At 34.1% G+C, this 24,743-nt stretch overlaps 3 protein-coding genes across 13 annotated transcripts in view; 1 reads left to right on the top strand and 2 right to left on the bottom strand.

Moving 5' to 3' along the window:
* LOC148620887 (uncharacterized) overlaps window positions 1–4,916 on the bottom strand; it is an 85,865-nt gene extending 80,949 nt beyond the window's left edge. For all 9 annotated transcript variants that reach the window (XM_088574726.1, XM_088574725.1, XM_088574724.1 and 6 more), the window contains exons 1-3: window positions 4,782–4,916; window positions 583–741; window positions 280–324 (exon numbers count right to left, since the gene is read on the bottom strand). In XM_088574726.1, the coding sequence (XP_088430852.1) occupies window positions 280–324; window positions 583–741; window positions 4,782–4,862 (285 nt within the window). In that variant the 5' untranslated portion in view covers window positions 4,863–4,916. The remainder of the gene's footprint in view (window positions 1–279; window positions 325–582; window positions 742–4,781) is intronic.
* Window positions 4,917–10,596: 5,680 nt separating this feature from the next.
* On the top strand, window positions 10,597–18,144 carry LOC148620889 (uncharacterized). 3 transcript variants are annotated; one of them, XM_088574737.1, is made up of 4 exons: window positions 10,597–10,663; window positions 12,942–13,078; window positions 15,370–15,920; window positions 17,256–18,144. In XM_088574737.1, the coding sequence occupies exons 1-4, from the start codon at window positions 10,637–10,639 to the stop codon at window positions 17,474–17,476; spliced, it is 936 nt and encodes a 311-aa protein (XP_088430863.1). In that variant the 5' UTR covers window positions 10,597–10,636; the 3' UTR covers window positions 17,477–18,144. The 3 variants fall into 3 exon arrangements, with proteins under 3 accessions (XP_088430863.1, XP_088430864.1, XP_088430862.1); XM_088574738.1 differs by lacking the exons at window positions 10,597–10,663; window positions 17,256–18,144 and adding exons at window positions 12,049–12,298; window positions 17,111–17,246; XM_088574736.1 differs by lacking the exon at window positions 10,597–10,663 and adding an exon at window positions 12,074–12,298.
* LOC148620890 (multiple inositol polyphosphate phosphatase 1-like) lies at window positions 17,896–24,549 on the bottom strand. Its single transcript, XM_088574735.1, has 5 exons — window positions 24,493–24,549; window positions 22,856–23,621; window positions 22,351–22,472; window positions 20,679–20,794; window positions 17,896–19,206 (listed from the first exon to the last, which is right to left on the bottom strand). The coding sequence occupies exons 2-5, from the start codon at window positions 23,589–23,591 to the stop codon at window positions 18,831–18,833; spliced, it is 1,350 nt and encodes a 449-aa protein (XP_088430861.1). The 5' UTR covers window positions 23,592–23,621; window positions 24,493–24,549; the 3' UTR covers window positions 17,896–18,830.
* Between the last annotated feature and the right edge of the window lie 194 nt (window positions 24,550–24,743).

Raw genomic sequence — 24,743 nt, forward strand, 5'->3', positions numbered from 1 at the left:
TTCATTAAAAAGTTTTCATTACAATTAGTGATTATGTCCAGTGGATAAGGTTGAATTTTAGGATTTATAACACTTTGTATGTCTACCCTATCACCTTGTCATATTACATTATTATTGTAATTATAAATCCTTCTAAAACTTAATCAGAAATTTTCAGTTGTATGTATCTATATGCCAAGAAATTTAAGTCAGTTTACGCAGGTGGAATACTTTCAATCTGCAAGTTCAAATCACTTGAAAGTTATTTGTGGTAATTTGCACCAGATTTAAAGAGCTTACCATTGCTGAAGTTTTTGTATCAAGCTCAGAACAAGTATCCCTTTCCTACAAAAAACAGAGAACATAATATCACAATCAGGTCAAAAAAACTTTCAAAGTTTTTCCACATTCTTAGGAGGTTAATAAATGTATACAAGACTTTTTAACCAACAGCATGTGTAAGCATGTTGGAAGTTAAAATCAAAATTTTACCACTGGAGTAATTGGAGAAGCAGATGCATTTTGTATCAAGACTATTAAGACTCAGCTAAACTAGGAAAATATGAAATGGTTGGATCTGTGGAAGGTTCCCATGGTACTTACATTAAGGGAGGAAGAAGTCTCTGTTTGGACCTCTGATGTGTTCCCAGAATTGCCCTGGGCAGCCATCTTATCAAGGCATGATTCACATTCCAGCAGTAGTTTTATAGTATTCCGGGGCAAATCTGGGTCAGGATCATCTTCACTCCTCAGTTTCTCAATCTGAAAAAAATATTAAATAGATATTATAAAAAGACTTTATTTATTAACAACATTTTAAAGCTGCACAACCATATGTCACAGCAGTAGTACGTGTACTTGTATGATTTATAATAAACCATTTTAGACAATGCTCACAAACAAATTTAACCTGATCAAATTAGGCTCTCACAAAGTAAGCAGTTAATAGTTATACCAAAATGATCAGTTTACAGAGTTTTGTAACAACCTTGAATCATTATCTTCTCTTCAGGAATTTTATAATTATCCAGTCCTTGATACTTAACTTATAGTAAAGAAACCTATATTACCATAATGATGACTTTAATAAATGAAATAACCTTTGTGAGAACATTCACATACCCCCAAAGGCCAAGTCTAGAGGGAAAAATGAGCAAGAACTTCTCCTTCTCCCATTTGTCTTTAACAGGGATAAGTTTTTGGAATAGATTACAAAGACAAAAATGCCAATATTGTTATTTTTCAAACAGAATTTACTAAAACTGTCTAGATTCTGCCCTACATATCCCTGGTACCCTCATACTAGATACCAAGCAATAGACAAATGCCCTTCTTGAAAGGTCCCTTTGAAAATCAACCTCATCCATGATTCTTTGGTTACTAATGCTTCATGTTTGAAGAAATTCCAACAAAAAAGGATGGCCCTGCCCAGGTGACAAACATTAATTAAGTATGTCTACCTAAGTCTTCTCTGGAAAATGTGGTTTCACCTAAAAGATTTCTGTGAAAGTCAACCCCATCCAAGCTTTATGGTCATTTAAAACTTCATACAAGTTTGAAGAAAATCCAGTACAATTGAACAATTAACAAAATCTGATTTTTTTAGTTTAACCCCTTTCCAAATGTTGTGCCCTTAACAGATTTTTGTAAAAACCAAATCCATCCTAGCTATTATGAATACCATCACTTCAACTAAGTTATCAGGAAATCATACATCATATAAAAAATTAAAACTGCGTTTGGGCTATATCTTAGTTATGACCGAGACCAATACATGTTTAGACCTGCGTCACCGTCATATATTGGTCAACACATAAGTACTTATAAACACTGAGCAAGTTATTTCAATACTGTGTAGCATGTACTGCTGAAAAAAATGACTAACAGATGGTTGGAATTGAGTTGCCACTGGATGTGCTTTCACCATTGGTGACTGAGGTAAAACATTACACCCTCTTAAACTTTGTTATAATGAAACAGCTGGTATAACAAAACTTTTGTCATGTCTGTGTACATACTGAAATGTATTAACTGCCTTCTCTCTAATTGTATACTATTTTGGTAGTTCATTGATGACTGGTTCAATTCATTCACAAACATGTAAATGTGACAATTATCTATTGTAAATATCCCATGTATAAGTTTGTGCGGAATCAACCCACGTCAATTATGTACATTACTGGAGAATTTTATCCTTTCAGATATTTTTTTTCAAAATTACTTAAGAAATAATTTACAGTTACTCAAGTTCATTGCTTAATTGTTTTATCAATTGTTGGGCTGGCTGTATTTGTAGATTATTTTACCCCAAGGTAGTGGTAAAGCTAGTCCCTTCAAATTATTTTGATTCTTGTATGACCTTTGTAATACATGTGGTATGTCATATTAGAATTCTCTATAAAACATTGAGTATCCATCACAAGTCTATTTTTTGATCAAGGATACACATCCTCCCTCCTCCCTGTCCTACAAAATCCCATAAGTCCATAACTTGACCCAGGTTAGTCCATAAATGTTATAAAATCCTGATTAGTCTGATACCTTGTGTCAGCATAATATCAAAATAAAAGTAGTTCAATTTTCATTCTCTATTGAGAATAAAACACTAATGAATTTCATGAATTTTCCAATGAAATAAAAGTACATATATCTGAGAACCAAAATTATATGAACAATATTCATGTAATGTTAATCTGAATTGTTTTGAACTTACCAAACATTAAGATAAAACACATCTAAGTGAAGACGAAAAGCTTCTGAATTCTGAGGTGAAAATTAAGGATTGACTTAAAGTACAAGGAAGAGGGTGTATATTCAAATGGGAGTAAAACCAAGTTTTAGGTGTAATACTGAATAAATATTAATTTGTGGGAAAGAACATTTCACATTTTGTAAATCTTGATCTCTGTCATCATCAACGGCACTATGTTTATCAAGTACATGTATGTAAGTACACGTAACATTATTGACAATACATGTATGTAAGTACATGTAATGGTATGTCAATACATTTAAGTAAGTACATGTATGCCTGCATATATATATAAATGTACAATGTAACCAGATTTAACCAACCACAACTGATATGGCAGATCAATGGCATTCAGTTACTTAGTAACAATACTTATAGAAGTCAACTCAATGTCAGTGGAGGAATAAGAGGGAGTGGGATCACAGGTGGGTCACTTTTGTTAAAATTTGGTACATGGTGCATCTGGAGCTTGCTTGAAAAACACCCCTCATTCTTATGTTAGTCTGCAAGAAATACATACTCATTAGTATATTCTACTACTGTTTACCAGTGACTCAGTATTACGCTTCATGTGTGTACCTTACATCTTTTTGAATAAAGAGACCATTTAGGGTCTCCAGCAGGTTGCATAAAAGCAATAAATTAGACCAGTACATTTAATTGTAGCAAAAATATAGAAAAAAATGATCCATTGATACAGTAGCTCTACGAAATGACAGTCAATTGACAGGAAAGGGAAAACAGACCAATTCCAGTGGCACGTCGGTATATAGGAAGTGACCACTATGAGTTGGATACTGTAGCTACATGCTCGTAACAAACTTCTTGTAACAGACATCATATGGGACATTTGTCAACCACCTTAAATATTCTGAATGAATTGCTAATTCTTAAGAATATTTTCATGAAACAACCTATAGATGAATCACTGGAATAACATTATGAAACACAAGCATTTTATACATGTACAATCTACATGTTCTAAACACATTTCATTGCAAAAAATTTCAAACAATTTAGAAAAGAATGAATAAAATGAAGTGAAAATCATCACTTAACTGTTAAGACTATAGCAGTCAGACAGAATGATTCTTTATTCAGAAAACACATAAAACAAAAAATATATGCTGCAAAAAGGGGGACAAGACTGGGCATGGTCTGATAGTTAAGGCCCAAAATTTACAACAAGAGGCTCTAAAAAGCTAGAATCGTTCACTTGGTTTGATAAGCAACATTCTATTTTGTAAAAGTAGCCATGTTATTTTTTGGATAAAAATTCCTAAAGCTCATACAATCATATCAGTTTTCGTGGAATTCTGTCCAGTAGTTTCTGAAAGAATTTTTTTTAAATAAAAACTTAAATAATAGTGAAAAAAACATCTTAAAAAGGAAAAAATTCAAACATGGCTTAACAAATTCACAACAAAAATTTGACCACAGAGGGAGCTAATCATGCTGAACACTTTTAATTCTTTTAATTAGAATTTGGCTAAACCCAACCATATTTGAGTTTATTTGCAAAAAACCTACTACAGTGTATCTATTTTAAGTAATGGCGCCAAAGTTTTTTAGCTAATCAAAAATCCCCACATCAGTTTGATAGAGGGTACCCTAAAGAACATTCCTGCCAGGTTTGCTTGTAGTTGCCTTAGTGACTTCTGAGGAGAAGACATTTGAAAAGTATACGATACATGACAACAACGGACGCAAAGTGATAGCAATAGCTCACATGGCCTTTGGCAAGGTGAGCTGATAAAAAAATTACTATAAAAAGACAAAAAATTCTAATAAAACATGGGAATACAGATCATGCAATTATTGCCACCCCTCCCCCCCCCCTCAACATGAATGAAATGAACTTTCAAATTCTTTGATTCATTAAAATATTACAGTAGTTCTACTGCTGTACTCTTACAAACAAAACTGAAGCAAAATTAAAGAATTCACAAACACATGGTTTTCATACATAATTAACATGCATTATTTCATGATCAATTATAATTGATAAAGAACCATAAACAACAACAAAACTGTCACAAGCCAAACTTACAATAGCGATAAGATGTCCTAAAGTTCTATAAATAGGTTTTACATGGCTTTTTTCCTCGCCATAAGAATGACACAGTTCCATTCCCCCTTTCAACAGAGGGATCGATGTTGACTACAGCAGAGTTCAGTTCTTACTGACGAAAAAACATCAAGTTTGGCATTTATTCAGATTACCATGGAAAACAGAAGCAAAAAATTCCTACAGTCTATAAAATTAACAGTTTGATGAATTTGGCAACTAATCCCTCGATTCTTGTTTTAGCACATGCATAACTTAATGATAGATTTGGAATTTGTTTTAGTAATTAAATTTAATTTAACTTACTGAACTGCATAAAAATTCATTATCCCTTTCACTATTTCAATATAACAAGAGGGGGATCATTAGGGAGGACAGTCTATTAGGAACTATAATACTTAATGACTAAAAATCAATACATCAACCTTATGTTCACCGAAAAATCTTATCATGAAAATGATATCTAAAACATATGGCGAAATATCAAAATTATCATTCATCTTTATTTTTATGGCTATTTATTTTTCGAGTAACCCCAAACTGAACCTCTCAGTTTGATGCAGACTGGAATCCTGTTTTCTGTTATCCCTGATTGAATGTTTTTCTAATGATCTGATAACAGCTTGACTAAATCATTAGTCTATTCAATTACCCAATTGATCTTGACAATTCTAAGATGGAAAAGCAGGAAAGCCTTATCCTTAGACGGGATGGAATGGCATATCTAAAGGAAGACCCAAGAAGCAAATCTACTTTTTTAATGAAATATCCACATCCCCCTTTTATTATTTTAAGGAGAAGAAAAGTATTCATGAGTCAGTGAAGTATGGATTTTGAGACTGTCTACGGGGGTGGAATAACTTTCACATAGAACATTCAAAGATCAAAGTTCATCAGGTGTTGTGGTTTGATATTTCCTTTTCAACTGACCAACCCATAGGAACATCAACTGTTTACACTCTAAGACAAAACTTTTCATTAGTGAACATCACCGACAGCATTTGAATCAGAATAATCTCTCTCCTGAGATGCTACATGTACAGGGAAGTATTAAACCAATCCCATAGAATTTCACATCTAAAACAAAGCTGTGTTTTGGTTGATTACTTCTACAGCTATTTTCCATTTCATTATATCCTATCAGATAATTATTTCAGTTACATCATAACAGTTCCAGCTGCTGATCTTTCAGTAGATGTTATGGTGACTAATTGCATATTATTAGACAATTAATCAACAACTTCTAGTTGATAAGGTGATTATTTATCTATTATTAAGCATTAGAAATACTAGATATCATACATGAAGAACCTATACATGTACAAAATGTAGGTCAAATTTAAGTAAAAGTTAGTCTAAGAGTAAATTAAGTAAAATCTAAATGGTTCAGAAGGGGAAAACCTGAAAAATAATCCACCTAAAAAATCTGTCATTTTTTGGAAGAAGTTCATCAGCAAAAGCAAATGTTTGGGAAAAAAATGTTGGTGTCAACCTGATTGCATATTTAGTTGCTCGCATTGAAATTTCAATGAAATGAATAGATAATGGCATCCTATTTTTCATGGAACATCAGTTCAAATTTATAAAAAGAGGGAGGCTATCATTTACTCACTTTCTGTCTAAATTTGGTAAAATACTTACCATTTTTTTCCACAACTTTGGGGGTTTACCAACCCTTGCGTTTCAACATTTTTTTCCAAAAAAACAGGAGGGTGAGCCTGGCCTGGATCTGACATTGGATCTAGTTACTTAGAATTAAAATGTTATTGGCCATATTGATCTGTGGGTTTCTCTATACTGTGCTTTGGGGTACAATGCAGATGTGTTTTTATACTATTGGTAAGATATGCAGGGTTTTGGCAGCATTTACTAACAGAGCAGTTGTGAAATTGGGTTTGACATATATTTTGTATTGTATTGACTATATTAGATAATATCTTTATATCTATGGCAAGCCAAAATGGACACAAATCAATATTTTGTAATATTAGAAAATGAATTTGTAATATTACAAAATCATTTTTTTAATATTAGAAAAGATTTTTTAATATTAGAAATTAATTTTCTAATATTACAAATTCCTGCTTTAGTAATATTACAAAACATCACACATTTTGTAATATACAAATTGAATGTGTAATATTAGAAAATGTATTTGTAATATTAGAAAATGTATTTGTAAAAATAAAATGATTTTTTAATATTAGAAAATACTAATTTTTGTCCGCTTTGGCTTGCCACATACATCTTTAAACTGAATAAATTGAATAGCTATCTAAATCGAAACAAATAGTAGTACATATTTTTGTACCCCCTGATATTGATGGTATGAAAGATCCTATAAAAATGTCTCCAAAAGCACTTCCAATCGGGGCAGATATTCTTATTATACATTGTACGTGCATGATCCCTAAAGCTGTAAATTTAAATGACCATAACATGTATATTAAATGGGTATTTCTATGAATTGAAGTACATTTTCCATGCAAGAAGACTTGACAGTGTAGTCCGAGAATTGGAGAAGTACCTACAATATCCATTTTTTCTGGCTGTACGTGACGTACGAGGCAGGGGAGTGTGACATACCTAAGTGACCGGGTATAAACATACGTTAATTACTATTGACTGCATGGTTGTCCTCTCATACGAGATACATCATGTATAATATGATGTTATGTGAATAAAAGAAACAGGATTTGGTTCGGGATTTGGGTTTTTTAAAATAGGGATGGCATTAATGGAATTAAAAGACGAACAAATCTTTGGATCATGATTTTATGCTAACATTAATTTTCTCTCCAAACGCCTTTTCTAAGATCGATTTGCACCTGCAGGGTTCAGACACAGGTACACGAGATCCTGACATGCTTTTCTTTTCATAATACCCCCAGAAACAATAATATATTCTGATAAATAATCATTAACCGCTAAATAATCATTAACCTTCCACTTTTATCACTGTTTTACTACAGTGGCGGATCCAGGGGAGGGTGCAGGATGTTCCACCCCTTTTATTGGGAAATTTGTCATTTTAATTTGTAAAATTGACAAAAAAACTTAGGCTTCAAAGTGCCTAGTCCTTCAATGAAATCACCACCAATAGCTTATAACTATGACAAAAGTTCATTTTTACCGCTTTTTGTTACAGACAAATCGTGTCCAAAAAATGTAACTAACTGTTTGATGTTTCGTTTAATGTAGCTATATTTGTCATATAGTCTAATTGAAGAGACAGACTTGGCATCCGGGTTTTCAACTTAAATCTTTAAATTTAGGTTACAGACCACCAATTCAACCAATGAGCATTTGGAACGTACGCAAAAATAGTCCTACGCAGAAATTACCCCTGTTCCTCATAGTGCTGTGAAAAAAAGTTCTCATCTTATTTAAAAAAATTAAACAGTTTCTGAAAGGAAAAACATTTCTGTACAATTTATAGGTGCATTTTGCCTCTTGTGATGTGAAGCCTAATCTCCATAATGATTTCTATATATACCCCTATCTTGTGAAAACACTGGGATTTTCCGTGCTATTTATAGACCCTTCACTTCCGGTGACCAGTACTGCACTGCAAGTCTGCTAACCCCACATGCCATTCTGAGGATTGTGAGCTGACATATGCAGAATCATGCTGATATATAGTCCTCTGCAGGTTAAAGTTAAGGTAAAGTCCAGAGAAGCCATTGAATATTGTGAAATTAGCATAGAAGCCTATGGGAAGTGGAATTAGTGGTTTCTAGCCTAAAATGATGAAATCGGATTAAGATTGTACACTATTATGATGAACACACTAATTGTGAGTATATTCATATACATATGAAATCTTTTAAACTAACTAAACTCTCTAAATTGAAAAAAAAGAAAACGGTTTCGTTAATATCAATAATTACATGTACCACTCAAAATCAAAGGTTTCATACCTTCCAAGCCTCTTCTGGTATTCAACTGTGTAGTAAAATAGTATTCTTACTTATCACGACATGAAATGATAACCTTGACAGATTATGAAAATGGAAAATAAATACTATAGTCACAGTCAAGACTACGGTTTGAAATCTTAAAAAAAATCTAAATACCTCATTACATGTATATCGGTGCCCTGGGTAACCAAAATTTCTAGTATGATTCTTCTAACGTCTAAAAAGTAGATCCACTATTACGATCTCGCTTACCGGGTTTTGTCGTAACACAAGTTATGTTAAGGTATGATCATGTATATTGTGATTTTTTTCTGAGTGACTGTGATCTCTCTTCGGAAAAAAAATTGTTGCATATATTTTGAAATAAGCATCTCTGCACGTGACGCTTTGAACAGTATTATGTGACGTAAAATGTTAAAAAGTGGTAGGAAATGAATTAAAAGGAACACATTTGTCTTCGTGTACAATGTTTTAGCAAGTTTTTTTTATAGGGAGATTACTGCCTTTCCGAAGCTTAAACCAAGCTCTCAGTGCGACAAATGTGGTCCATATCATGAATTTTCCACCGACCAGTGTTAGCATTTCATCAAAGGCAATCCATCTCTCAACCCATCTTTCAATTCGTACGTTTCAACCAGGGGCGGATTCAGACAAGGCGTGGCGGGCGTGCGTCCCCATAAAATTGCAAAGCGTGGGTTGTCAGGGGTAGATTTAGGCGGTTTTAGGTTGAAACTTTAATTTCTCTCTAATTTTACTACAAAAGGTATCTATATTGCACCCACTCTTATACTAAGAAAATATTTCAAAAATTTAACCTCAAAAATTTTTCGGATCGTAGTATTCATTATTCTCTTATTTTGATATAACATATAATTTACTTCTATTGCTTGTTAAAACATACGTTTAACTGAAGAAAGAAAATGTTCAAAGAAGGATAACTCACTCTCCTATAATAGTTTACAAAAACTTAGTTTTTATATGACTGAAAAAAAAAATAACTAGGGTTATGGTACTGTTGGCCATATTTTCAATTTAAAATGTTTGATCGGGTTTTTTAATTACTTATTCTAGAGGAAAAACGAATTGTAATTTGTAGACCATCGGAAAGATTTCGATTCTGCAGATTGTTAATAGGTTTAAAATGTACTCCAAACTGTATAGGACACACACGTAAATAGAGAACTTGGTAGTACACCTATTTCTATATGTATCAAGCTTGAATGGTTTGTTTCTGGGCAAGGAATTATAATTATGGTAAATAAAAACAAAAATCTCGCACATTCTTTGCGACTATGTCGGGGAGCTGAATTTACCTGATTATGGTCACTTGGAATATGACGGATGCCGCTGGCGGAGCAGGACATGTTTACCCTTCAGGAGCAACCGATGTCACTCCCAGTTATTTGTAGAAGTTCATACTGCTAGCTATTGCTTAAGTCTTGTTTTTCTTATCTTCAGTTTTTATATGGAATCTAATTTTTTATTCGATTCGCCACATTGTGTTTTTAGATCGTCTTTGTTTCCTGTGTTCACGTTTATACCATGTCTTTTTTGTGTGTGTGTGGGGGGGGGGGGGTGACGTATTGAAATAACCCCACTGCTGACGCTTCGGTACGTTTTGTTGACGATATTTTGTGTTAAAGATGCTTTACTTCAATGTGGTTTATGGTAATGTGGAATTGCCAATTGGATTGAAAATTGGATTAATAAACGATCAATTATTTCAATAAACGAAATTTTAGTCCCTTTAGCCATTTATTACTGCTCGAAAATGTATGAAATCTGATTAAAAGGCAGAAAAAAATAGGAACATGAGCCCTATATACAATAGTTTTTTTTTCTGTAAGATTCCATATCATGACGTCATTTGAAAGCAATGATAATTGGTAATCGATTACTTTACAGCATTAAGGAATCATGCAACCCGCGTGTAATACATACAAGGTAAATTAATAACACGTTCTCTGTTTTCATTTTATGACTTTACGAAGAACTTTGCGTTTTGTTGTTTTTATGCATTGTTTAGATTTTACGTCATATCTTAATAATCACGTATCTGCAAATTATTCGTTGATAACTTAAGCAAACGACTGGCTTTTTGTCCTTTTGAAAAAGTGACAGGGATCCATTAAGAGTTTCAATGCGGTGTTTTTTTTCTGAACATGATGCAGACAAATCATGAAAACAAAGAAACCAAAGTTAAACTTATAAATTAAAAAGTGTAAAAATGGATACAAAATTATACAGAAAAAAATAAAACAACAAGTAATAGACATCAATCGAAAATACAGACGAAACTTATAGTTATAAGAGAGAGACTCATTTAAACAATTGGGAGCCAGGGTAAGGTTCATCGTTCGGGCAGACAGGCGTCCTTTACGTTCTAGAAACACATGTTCCTTATAAACAAACAGAAATTTCGAAATGGATTATTCGATTTTTTAAAGGAGTTTGACTGTGTTTCTTATGATGTATTTATTAGCCTTATCAAACAGCTGTGTAGGTCACCTCTATTTTACAACCACAAAAAATGCTCTTTATTTTTACTGATTCATGAATTCATATTTATTGAATTGGTTTTAAAGATCTATCTGTTTTCAATGGGCAATTTTTCTTTGTTCAAAGGCGACCTTCGTATATAAGTACGAGCGTTATATACATTCTACTGAATATAGATTCAGTATTGATTAATAATTAAAAAGGCATCATATTCATGCTATATTTTCAACTTCTAAAACTCGATATCTCTCTGTTAATGCAAGATCGAAATTAGGAGACAAAATTTTAGAAGCCAAAATCATATATATCGATTCAGAATTTGTGTTCAACCATTTTTTTAAATGCCTATTGTGCGGATAAATGATTTTTAGAATAGAAGTAGAATAGAATAGAAATAGATGGTTTATCGCTACAATATATGTATATTGCATGTAATCGGTTTATGTTTTAGAAATCGATTTTCATTTTATTTTCTTTTTTCGTTATAGTCTAAAAGCCAATTGAGCAACTCAGATCAATTCGAACTGCTCCAAAAAAACATTGAGTATTGACCAAGTGCATCGGTAGGTCGATGTGCCAATTGTTTTCTAGAAACGTTCTGAGGTGCAGTAGTCATGCCCATTACAAGAAGAAAAACTTACTAATAATGTCACATATGGCGCAAATTAGCAGTGTAGTTCATGACTGAACGTTGCTAAATTTGCTTGATCTAATATTAATACAATGCTTGTCCTTTACATAAATTTCCTTAAAAAATCGACCGAAATATACGGGTATAATATACAGGTGGCAATTTAACACCCAAGAAAAGGGGTAATATTGTTTAAAAATCACGATTTTTATGCTCTGAAGCATCGGGTATTTAAACCGTTGAACTCGGGTACACGATTTACAGGAGAGGAACAAATAAACCGAGCCAAGCTTTAAAATTCAAGTACGTCCCATATTACTAACTCCGTCATATAAAAAGAAGAGTTTTAGAGTCAGAGGAAATTCGGATACTGTCATTCCATCTATTTATTTCACTGGTTGTATCTATATTCATAAGGAACTATGTTGTCATCTATACAGCCATTTAAGGTAAAAATATATTATTGTCAAGTATAAGTTCCATGTTCATATATTTATTTTGCAAACATGAGTTAGAACGTTTTTACCTGTCTCATGTGCTTGTGACAAGTTGATACAAGATGAGGACTTACCCTTCTGCATGGTTCTTAGATTAATATGTATGTACTTCAGAAGCATGTATAGTCAATCTATTATAGAAATTCAACAGGATCCGAATTTTACCAGATGAAGTACGTCCTTTTCACCCTTTCAATGGTGCGGCTGATTTTAGAGTTTGAGAAGCTTATTCAATTTCTGCGGTTTTTTTATGTTGTAAGGTTTGACTGGTTTCTTGTCGAGTTTTGAAAAGTGTTTTCAATAATTCCACTGTCTTACTGTTTCATTAGTTTAGGGTGTCTTTTTAAACAATAGCAAATTTGTGAGAAAACAACTTTAAGACAGTTTATTCAATAGACGTGAAAATTATAATTGTGTAATAGCTGTGTTCCACATCAGCCAAAACTGTTCTCAGATTCCATTGCTCTGTCGTAATGGCACATCAAGAAGCCAGTGAAGCTTACTGTTTTTTTTTTCAGACACCCACTTGGGAGCCAACCTCTTGCCAAAGACACAGGGTCAATATAAAATGAGTAACACCTTATTATCGTTTTAGGTCAAAGCCAGCATAGTATTTTGGGCTATACTGCTTTTACAACATACTAATGGATTAACAAATGATGAAATATCAACGTTCCAAGTCTCAGGAAACTACGAAGCCACAGTTTCAATTGATCAATCCAATTCAGAGTAGTAAGTTTAATCATATACATTATCGTAAATTCATTTCTACTTTCGACAGCTTCATCTTGGAATACAACAAACATTGCAATAAATATAGACAAATAATTATCTATTGCTTTTTCTTCTTTATCTCTGGTCTTTGAATATAGAATTAAGAGTTTTGCAAATAATTTACAAAAATAATTAACGTTAATAAAAGTGTATCAATAAAACAAAGAAAGACAAGTCATAATACCCCTCCCCTTTTTTTAACTTACTTGTTTATAGTATACTGCATAATGACACTAATTAGTACACTTAATGGGGATACTTATGGGGGTCGTTTTCCTCCCAACGTTTAAGGGTCCCTTTTCTAGGTTAAGGGCCCCCATGTTCCCTTCATTGGTCCTCCATCCACTTCCGGTTCCCCCAAGGTCCCTCCCCTTCCCGGTCACTTCAAGCCGGTCAATTTTGGTCTCTTCCATCTCCCGGTCACTTAGACAAGCTGTCATCAAAAGGTCAAACTAGGTCATGTATAACGATCGATATTAGCCCATTAGTCATCACATTGCACGATGTTGAAAACCGATCCTCACAGATCTTCCGCTCGGGTGCACATTTACAATAGAAAAAGGTCATTAAAGTGGTATATACGTACATGTACGTCATAGACTATTATGACTGGTTTTGTGTGTGTGTGTGTGTGTGTGTGTGTGTGTGTGTGTGTGTGTGTGTGTGTGTTTTTTTATACCGAACAGCTTAGTAATCGCACAGTTCACCAAATAAGCGAGAAAATGCGTCGGCTGTTATTTTAAAGATAGTACTCGTGTGTGTGTGTGCGCGCGCGCAACGGCGCGTATTCCGAACGAAGTTTGATGTGCTTTCTTTCAGTTGCTATGACACATCACATGTGTACATGACCATTTGGATTGAGGAAATCTCATTCTTCTTGAACAAAATTATTGTTTTATTTTCCTACTTGATTATTAAAAAAAACCAATTCACCCTGACTGAAAGAGTAATCAAGGAAACCAAGGTTATAGCGGTAATCAAAAGAATGTAATCCAGGGACAAAGACTAGACATGGAAAACAGACATACACAACAAAGAACATAAAGTAACTAAAATCATACATACAAAGTAACAAAAGTAAATGAGCAACTCGGACTCCACTAAAAACTGGGAGCATGGACCAGGTGCACCGGTAGGGTAAGCGTCCTCTGCTTTTCTAGAAACACCCGCCGAGGTGCTCATAAAAAGTAAAGTCCGGGGTAGACAAACGAGGACAGGAAAACTATGACCCGTTGAATAAATCAGTTTTCATGGTGCTGATGGATACACCATTACGATCCACGAGTTCATGATGACGACCATAAAACTTCTGTATTGATGACTTCAATCTTGTAGCAACATAACCCTGTTCCAGAAGCCTATTTGTTAGAGTTCTAGTGCGATACAAAAAGTCTGCGTAGTTTCGGCTAGCTCTGGCATAACGTATGAGTTGTGATATGAACACTCCATACGCAGGAGCCGAAGGGATGTTGCCACAGATGAAAGGAAAGTTGACAATTCTGAATGAAAAGTCATCACGTTTGTCACAAAGTTTGGTCAATAGTTTTCCTTTACCATCGATTTCTAAGTGTAGGTCAAGATATGAGGCTGACTTCACAGTGTCTGTAGTATCCTTTATCTCAAGTTCTTTTGGGTAGATGCGATGTATCAAATCCCCGAAATTAGGATTGTTTAAAGATAATACGTCATCTATATAGCGGAAACTGAAATTAAAGGATCTAGCCAAACGATATTCTTTCTTTTTGATCAGATCAGCTATAAAGTCAGCCTCATAAGAGTGAAGGAATAGGTCAGCAAGTAAAGGAGCACAATTTGTTCCCATTGGAATGCCGACCGTTTGTTAAAAAAGACGTCCATCACACTGGACAAATATGTTGTCGATTAAAAATTCCAGCATTTTATTAACATCTTCCTTTGTATATTTGGAAGATGATTTGGAATTATTTCTAACAAAGTATGAGGAATCTCTACCAAGAACTATATATTTGTATCTAGGTGTACCATCTTTTTGGAAAAACAACGATGTGTAATGTTTTTAAGTCGGGATTTTAACTGAGTATGGGGAATAGAAGTTGGTTTTCTAGGAAATTTCGTTTCTCCACTCAGACCGTTACCCTTGAAAGATATGAAAAAGCTTCTTTTCAAACTAATTAACATTTGCATTTGAAAACTTGCAATAATATCAGCATACTGAAATTTTGAATTGCAAGTTAATTTCTATTGTAAAATTTTATTGCTTATTTATTCAGTTATACTATATCTGCATCCGGCATACCAGACCATCCATGGGAAAAAGTTAACCCAAACACCCCAACAAATCAGAATTACAATGTGAAGGTGCCGAAAGTCCCAAAGAACACAACAACAAAGGCGTGTGTACCTTTCGGAAAGATCGGGCTCACTAGAACAGGAGTAGCAATATATAACCCTCTTGCTGCTGGTTCTGTCAACGCAGTAGAAGGCGACTCAAGAGAAACTTTTGATAGCTGTGACGGGCATGCGTCACCGGATGGATCCTACCATTACCACAAGATACCCGACAGCTGTCTATACCAGAACACAATAGACGAGTTTATTGGAGTTGCTTTTGACGGATATCCCATTTACGGTCCTAATGTTTCCGATGTTCCAGGAAGATGGCTGACATCCGATGATTTAGATCACTGCCATGGTAGATATGTTAATGGAGAGTACAGATATCACGTGACAGAAACCTTCCCATATTTCCTTGGTTGTTACCATGGAGAAGTTTACAGTGACACGGTTACAGTTACTTATGATTGTGATCCGTCTACCAATGGTGAGTGTCTTTAACACACACACACACACACACACACACACACACACACACATATTGAAAAAAATTTCTTAAATGAGATTAACAAAACAGGGTGCTCTCCGGATTTAACAATGTATATCGTTTTGTTTTGTGTGTGTTTTTTTTTCTTTTCTTTTATCAGTACCCAGTAAGTATCAAAGTACGAGCAGATGGAAGGGTTTCAAACGTCGTATTTATAATTTAATCAACTTTGATTTTTAGCACGTTAATGTTTTAAGTTATCTGGTTGTTTTTTTGTTTTATGGTTTTTAGATCGGTCGAAAAATTTTGTTTCAACGTTTTCTCATTTCTGTTGTATGCTTAATTGAAAAAAAGTTTTTAATGTAAATATTTACTGACTATTTTACCAAATAATTAAATATATACCAGCGTTGTGTGCCATTTGGATTGGTTACATAACTGAAAGAGAGGGATGTTTTAAAATAAATCGGTGTCGGTGAAGAAGAAAATATGACTTTTTTTATAATTATTTCTTTAAAAAAGTAAAGTTAATTAAACTGATTTCAGAAATGAAATCAGATTTTGAACCAAGTGTTTCAGCTTTACGATACATGGAATACATATGTGATACAGAGTATGACGAAATGTTGGGTTTTTTTTCGGAAAAATGGTTGATTAAAATAAAATACTCATTACCGGATATGTTTTGAAAACGATAATCAAGGAAATCTTTGATTTGCTTTGTAAAGTTGAAATAAGCTAATGAAAAGTTGTCGACAAATAACAAAATAGGTGTTCACGATCTCTAGCATATCTGTTCACCATCATTTATCTCGCTTGACAGTGTGTCTGGATTCTAGAAAAAAATAATATATATATAAACATTTGAAAAAATGATATAACTTGCATTTCACGTAATACTGTAGCATTTGCCTCGCTAAAAATGCGAACCCAATGATATTAACAAATCAAATCTTTATTGCCATATTTATTTTCAATGCATCTTGACAACTTATTTTTAGTTTTGAATGTAGCCAATCACGTAGAATTCATATATGGATATTTAAAGCATTAATAAAATATGGTTCAAACTTCTATTTTTTCTTTGACAATCTATCGTGTAAAATATAATTTCAATCTAATACTGTAAAAACGGGCAATGCATTTATTTGAAATAATCAACTTGAAACATTTTAATATTCGTCCGCCAGATCTCTTTCGCCGTGGAAGTACCTTTAAGGCGGTTATGAACCGGAAGTCTGTTTGATTGACATCAGATGGTTTTCAGACTCAGAAGTCACACTACTTCGAGTAAAAACTAAGTTTTATCTAACATACAATGATTAATATCCTTAGATTGGGCAAATGCCTGGACTCATTATCTATGTGAATGCCCAGAGCAGAGAGGAGGAGGAGGTGCACCACCACCAGGAGGCGGACCACCACCACCAGGAGGCGGACCACCGCCACAAGGTGGCACTAACACAGACGATGGAAGTGGATCCTTTGCGGTTCATGCGTTTTTAATTCATAACCTGTACATCTTACCTTTCATTTTGACTTATTCCTTTCTATGAAGCGTGAACGATTGCTTGATAGAAGCCTTGGGGAAAATACAAATTCAATACGAGGTCAAAAGTCGATGTCGGACAAATCAAAGTAACAACTGTCAGATGTGACTGTTATAATTGATCATAATATTTTACTAGCACATGTATTATGTTATTTGTATTTTTCGAAATTTTTTGATGTTGTGAAAATTTAATGAAAAAGTTTAAATGCTAAGTTCAAATGATCACTGTGGAAAATATTAAATGTGTACGTCATGTCAAAACCTAATGACCACATTACTATCTTTATATGTAGTATAATATTTTTCACAGTCTGTCGTGTTGAAAAGGTATCTTCAAACTTATTATGTATACACCGATATATGAATTTCATTCGATTTATAAGTACTAGACTTATTTTGATTTTAAACAAAAAGAAAAAAACATAAATTAAATATTTATTTCAAACAAAACTGGAATTGTATCTTGAACTTTGCCAACACACATGCCAAAGGTTTTTTTCCCTACATTTTGTGTTTCTGTTTGACTTTGATACAAGTTACCGCCAGGTGTTGTGATATGAAATATTAATTGAAACATTTCATTGTAAATGTACAATTATACATGTTTGTATTTCTCTTCAACAATGTATTTTGTTATTAATTATAGAATAAAGAAAGAAAAACAAATTGTTATATCAAACGTATATTTCGACTTTCCTTAGGCGGATCTAAGAGGAACAGAAAATAGCGTATTTTTGTGTGTAAATGCGTGTATTATCAAGGATTACTTTTTTGGAGGGGGCACCAGGGCCTCCCCTTATGTGATTCTGTGGATCAGCCACTGTTATTTATTAAGTGTCAGTCTCTGTAAGAATCAGGCAGTGGGTGAAAACATCATTTTCACAGTGTAATTTGACTATTTGCACCATCAGAATCAAGAAAAACAGACAAGATTTTCTAAATCCTTCTAGACCATTACGTTACAATTTCATTGAAATGCACTGAAAATGAACATTTCAAGGGAAGATAACTCCGTCAAAAGCCTCATTTTTCTAAGATTCTACTGAAAATTTTCTCCGCAAAGCCAGGGATGCAGAGATCAAATAATGGTCATGTAAAGTAAACGGAGCATCCTTGATTGAAAATTATATTGTCAGATTGGATGGGTTTTGACGTGCATGTTTCTGATTTTTTTTCAATTTTGCCTGATTCTAACAAATACTTGCACTTAACAACATTAATTGTTCACACGAAAAAATGGTCATTGAGACCATGTGTGCTCTTTTTGAAAACAAATAATTTCTAAGAAAACTAATCCAGTCCTATAACAAGGATCAAAACAATAAAACTGAATAATGACTTTCAAGGCCGTTTGATGACTATCTTCTTCTGCCAACTGGCGGCACATTTTGAATGGAGCATATTTTTTGTCGTTGGCATCCTTCAGCATAATGTCTAAACATCATTTTCAGGGTTTTATATGGACAAATTCCATGCTGGCAACCCGGTATAGCAATAGCATTTCCATTTATTATTAGTTTAACTGCAAAACTGTCAGTCCCAGATTTGCAGTTGTAAAGGATGAAGGCAAGATGGGACGAGAAGGTGTTCACTTTACTGCTATAAAATTTTCGGTTCTCCATAACATCAAAATTGTTTGCTTGAAGAGGAGTTGTATCCTTGAAGAGACCTAGAGATGCATAGAACATGTCGATTGTTTGCGCATGGCCTGCTAGAATATTACTAATTGTGTACCTAAAGATAAAAAAAAATACATGCTAATTGGTATTGTAAAATACAAGATTAGATGGCCATTGGAAATAACATACAAGTATTCGATATTTGCATGCGATCTACAAAAAATATCATGGATATTGCATCCCCACTCCGTTGCATTGAACATAGCAACAATGACTACTACCAACGTGATTAGTTTCTACGACGCAGAGCCAGGGGGCCTCCAGGTGCAATGATTTATGATCCTAGTTAACTGGAGTTGCTGATTTTTGCTTTTAGTTTGTTTGGTTTTTTTTTTTATTCCAGTGTACTGTTTTATATGTTTGAACTCATTTACTTGTAAGCGATTAGTACATGCGGGTAATTTATGGTAATATTCTGCACGGAAACAGTTATACCCCGTTCCTTTTATTGGAAGTTTTGACATTTGCACGTGTACAATAGACAAAAATGGAAAAAAATGCTCTGGGATCCTCCTTTTCAAAGTGCTTGGATCCGGCCCTAGGAAAGCTCAGTACCCATAGGCCAAATAAGTTAACTAAACCACAAGGGCTTGCTCATACTATCAAAATTAATATACAGCCCCACTAGTAGTTTATACTAGTGGGGCTGCATATTGGATAGTGAGAGCAAGCCCCTGTGATCAAATCCCGTCGCATTTTTTTGTGCCTATCCCAAGTGAGGAATTTCAGGGCTCTGTACAGTATGTATTGTTTCGTTTTATTTTCAGTTTACTTTTATGATGATGGAGTATATTTGGGCGACTATTTAGCTGTACTTTTGTATGTGTTTTGGGGTCAGCTGCAGCCTACCCTGTGGTGAGAGGGATTCCTCATCATTCATTGAAGACCCATGGGTGGCCTTGTGCTGTCAATGTTCATGCCAATGGGGTGGTTGTCTCTTAGACATATTCACCATATCCTTTCTCGTTATATGTTGTTCATTTGCTTGTTTTTGTCGTGTTTTCTTTGGGTTCCCTTATATGCTGCTCATTTGCTTTTAGTTTTTGTATGTGTTTTTTTTCGTATCTGTATACCTTGTTCGTTCATTTGCTTATAGCTGTTTTGCGTTTTTTTTCTAGGTTTTTGTGTATGTTTGTTGTATCTTCTCTCGATTTCATTGCTGAGTAGACTATGTCCTATAATTTGGCAGCGTAGTTATATGACGGTTGTCTACAGGAAGGGGTAGTGTGGCTGGTCAAGAAGAGGGAATTAGGGGGATAGGGAGCGGGTTTTAAAGTGGACGGGGTATATTATTTATAATCAGTATTAAAAAAAGAAAATATTATTATCATATTTACCAAGTAGAAGTAAAATGGACAGGGACATAGGAGTAATGTGAAAAGTGGAACTTCATCACCCTGCCTATCTTCACATTGTTGATAAAAAAACTTTAAAGAAAAATCAGAAGTAGTACGTAACAGACCCGTGAAAAGATTTTAGCGGTTTGTCTGTTTTTTTTTTTTTTTGTTTTTTTTTTTAAAAACTTACGTTTGGTTTTTCCCCATTTTAGCGATGACCTCATCCATCGTATGTACCAAAATCTCCCATAGAGGACATGATAATTTAGGAATCAGAGGGTTGCCATATAACAAAGTATAGTAGTCCTAAAATATTTATTAGAATAAAAAGAAATATATGGTGCGATAGTTATCAACAAGAGGCTCCCAGGAGCCTGAATCGCTTACCTGATTAACGTTTGTCTTTCAAGGGCAATACATTTAACAATGAGTTAAGGAGTGCAACAATTTTGACTCAAGAAGACTTTGGTAGGACTTATCACAAGGATCATATCACCAATCGAACGTTTCTTTCTATCTGTTATAGTTTTCAAGATATTGGCTGAAAACTGTAAAAAAAAAAATACATCATTTTTCCCCTTTCAATGGCTATAACTCTTACAAGGAGTCGCTGACAACTATGATCCCTGAAGACTTTTGAAGGCCTTATAATAAGGATCATTTCAGCAAATGAAAGAGTTTGGCTAGACCTAACTGTTTTGGAGATATATGCGAAAAACTACTGTCTGACCCCTATACATATGTATTCTATTTTAAGTGACAGCGGCCTTGTTTTCATACCAAGTTTGGTTCCAATTGGGCAAGTAATATAAAAGGAGAAGATTTTTGGAAGAAATAACATTGAAAGTAGCCAAAAACGTTGAAAAAGGGAAACAACTCATACATGGCTTAATGGATTAAAACGAAAATTTGACCGCGGATAGACCTCACCATGTTGAACACTTTGGTTTGTTTACCTAGTCAGAATTTATCTGAACCTAACGGTTTTGGAGATGTAAGCGAAAAACAACTGTCTGACCCTTATGTTCTATTTTTAGTAACGGCGGCCATTTTTTCGACGGAACAAAAGTCCCCACATCAGTTCTATACAGGATACCCCAAGGAGCATTCATACCATGTTAGGTTCCAATTGATCAAGTAATGTCAGAGGAGAAGAGGTTTGAAAAATTGTAGACGACGACGACGGACAAGTGATGGCAATAGCTCACATAGCCTTCGGCCAGCTGAACTAAAAATTGTATGCTGTAGTGCAAAGCAAGCAAATTAGAACACTAGAAGGATACTAGTATAAATACATTACATCAAGCTACTTTAGTACATTGTTGTTTTGTGTAACTACAAAATTACATTGAAAATGTATGGGATTGCAGACTTCATCCTAACGGAAACAATTACTTAGGATGGCGAAAAAGTTTATTCCACTAATAAGCATAATTGGTGCAACCCACAGGCACTTGGGACCAGGATATGTTTCCTTAAAAAAATATCAATAAATCATTTAGTTTCCTTATTTGAGTTCTTATGCGTGTTCTCTGACATGTCCGCTTGCTATTTAATGCTATTTATGCTATGCCTGGTTTTCATCTATGTTAGAGAAGTATATAGATGAAAACTAGGCATAGTATAAAGAGGAATAAATAGCAAGCGGACATAGAGAACACGCATAATAACTAAAATATGGAAACCAAATAATTTATTGATATTTTTAGAGAAAAAAATTCTGGTCCCAAGTGCCGGTGGTGCAACACTATATGTTTGAGACAGCCATCTTCTTTTGAGCCAGGGTATGTTTCTCGCCAAATTTGTCCGTATTAAAAGGAGACATGTTGCACATTCACTATTTCAGTTACAATTAAACTCACTTCTAGATCTTGTTCATAGTTCAGTATTTCTCTTTCATGTTCTGTCTGGAGATTGCACCAATCTGTTCTGTTTCTTGTTGCAAGTTCAATGGCACACAAAAGATACAACTTTTTAATTTCATCTAGAATTACAATTACCAAGGAAGATAATACCACGGGGTTATATAGTGGGTGACCTCCACTTTACTTTTCATAATTTCATTAAACACACGCACCTTAATATTTTATTTGAGACGTTTTCGTCAAAGCCTAGTTATTTCTTCGGTGCTTCGATTAAATATTGTTTCATTAGTCACAGTTCAGTGTTTTAATAGATGAAACATACTAGACAAAACAAATGGAAAAGCTAGAGAAATCCTTTTCCCGCCAAAATTTTAAATGCTTATATCTCAAAAATGAGCGTATTTTCTTCTTATATTGTTCCAAAGTGAAAGATCTTAAACGCTTTCACAACCCACTGAAATTCTTGTTATTTTTTTAAAAGGGGCAATCTTACCCTACTTACTAAGTGTAAATGTCTGATTCATTCCAACTCTATCTGTCACAGCCTGTATAATACTGGTGTAGTTAGAAGAGTTGCGAAATGCGTTTAACTCGTACATTACAGTAGAGTTATCCGTCACAGATATTTTGTAGTTCGGACAGTTATCCCAGAAGCGGAGCAAAGTGTTGTTTTCAGATACATGAATGTTTTTATTTATATCATCGTTTGTTGATAAAGATAATGATCTGAAAAAGTCCCTTACACTGGTGTGAGCTCTTTGTTTTGAACTTGATACAAGTCTAATTGTCTCTGGTGAAATCTTATTGTGGAAGAGATCGTATAATACAGTTCCATAAAAACTTCCTAAGTATTTCATTTCAAGATGACCTAAAGGTGTAACATGACTAGCATTTACAAACTGGTAGTTGGTCCAATATTTGACGAACTGATACTTTAAAAGCTTTGACGAATGTTTAATAATGACATCTTTGAGGTGATCAAAGTATGTTAAATCACTAGCGTCCGGTAGTCTTGCTCCATGCCTACCTATAAAACTTAGATGTACTGCATTACATGTTTGGCCGTTTTCATTGATAGCATTCATAAATTCATTCTTCTGACCTGACCTTTGTTGAAATCTCCAAAAATATGAGCATCTTCTTCCAAAAAAATTGTTACCAAGCCCTGTATTGATGTCACACACCGACAATTTTAGATAATACAAAAAGTAAAGAATATACCAAATGCTCAGCACCATCTTTTACACCATACACTTTGTTGTTAATACCTTAAAAAGTAAAGCGGAATTTTACTGATAGGTTTTGGTCAATCTATTAGTGGCGGGTCCATGGGTGCAGGAAAATTATTGGAAAATATGCCATTGTCATGCGTAAAATTGACGAAAAATGTCCTAACACCCCCTGTTTCTGACGAACCTTAGCATCACTCCTCTTTCAAAGTGTCTGAATCCACCTTTGATCTATCGCCATTATTTATTCTCGTATGAAAGAAACATCTCAATATCGAATAAACCCGTTGCTACCAATGTCGTGCTTATTGCTGACACGGTTGATAAAAAAGTAACCATAAGAAAAAGTTGTGACAATGACATCATTTCAGGAAAGCAATGCAGGGTTTAGAAGACTTAGTATTCACCGAGAAAAAGGTTCATCTTCAGCATTACAAGATTAAAGTCATCAATACAAAAGTTTGAAGGTTTTCACCATTAATTTGTGGATCGTTATGGTGTATCCATCTGCACCATAAGAACCGATTTGTTCACCTTTTCACAGTATTCCTCTTTTGTCTACCTTGTACTTGAGGAAGTCAGATAGGGTTCTTAAAAAGCATGGTACGCATACCCTACCAGTCCATGTTCCCAATTTTCAGTGGATTCCCGGTTGATCATTCACTTTTGTTTTAATGTGTATATTATTTTGCTTATTTCATGACTTCCTTGTGTGTGTCCTTTGTCTAGTCACCAATCCTTTCAAATCATGTTTCTTTTTTTATTACCGTTCGCACCTATGGTATTAATTGGCTACGGCCAACTTTTTTTTGTTTTTAGCATTTAGTAATCACGTGTAAATATTACTTTATATGTATCCGCTTAATTAGTTCAAATTGCATGGGATGATAACATAATGTATAAAACTTACTTTTCTACACTACATGTAGTTCTCTGTCTAGAAAGATAAGTCTTGATACAAAATGTCAAAAACTAGGCCGAATATTATTTTATGTGTCAGTGCTTTTATTTGAAGTTATCCATATTTGCGAGTCAGCGAAATTTGGTTTTATCTAAAGAAATGTAAGTTTATATCACCATGAGAACATCATGGTATAGCGGCCACATCAGTGTAAAACTTATTCTTTGGACTTATAATGTTTGACGCGCCAAAGAAAAACC

The sequence above is a fragment of the Perna viridis genome, chromosome 3 (genome assembly GCF_037379345.1).
Source record: "Perna viridis isolate PV_CMFRI_1.1 ecotype Kerala chromosome 3, ASM3737934v1, whole genome shotgun sequence".
Classification (NCBI taxonomy): Eukaryota; Metazoa; Mollusca; class Bivalvia; order Mytilida; family Mytilidae; genus Perna; species Perna viridis.

Coding starts and splice junctions, on each gene's coding strand:
- LOC148620889 (XM_088574737.1), top strand. CDS start 10,637: ATGCAACCCGCGTGTAATACATACAAG. Junction 10,664..12,941: donor CCGCGTGTAATACATACAAG/GTAAATTAATAA, acceptor TTATCGTTTTAG/GTCAAAGCCAGCATAGTATT. Junction 13,079..15,369: donor GATCAATCCAATTCAGAGTA/GTAAGTTTAATC, acceptor TTATTTATTCAG/TTATACTATATCTGCATCCG.
- LOC148620890 (XM_088574735.1), bottom strand. CDS start 23,591: ATGGTGCTGAGCATTTGGTATATTCTTTACTTTTTGTATTATCTAAAA. Junction 22,473..22,855: donor GAATCAGACATTTACACTTA/GTAAGTAGGGTA, acceptor TTGTAATTCTAG/ATGAAATTAAAAAGTTGTAT. Junction 19,207..20,678: donor AAAATGGGGAAAAACCAAAC/GTAAGTTTTTAA, acceptor TTTTATCTTTAG/GTACACAATTAGTAATATTC.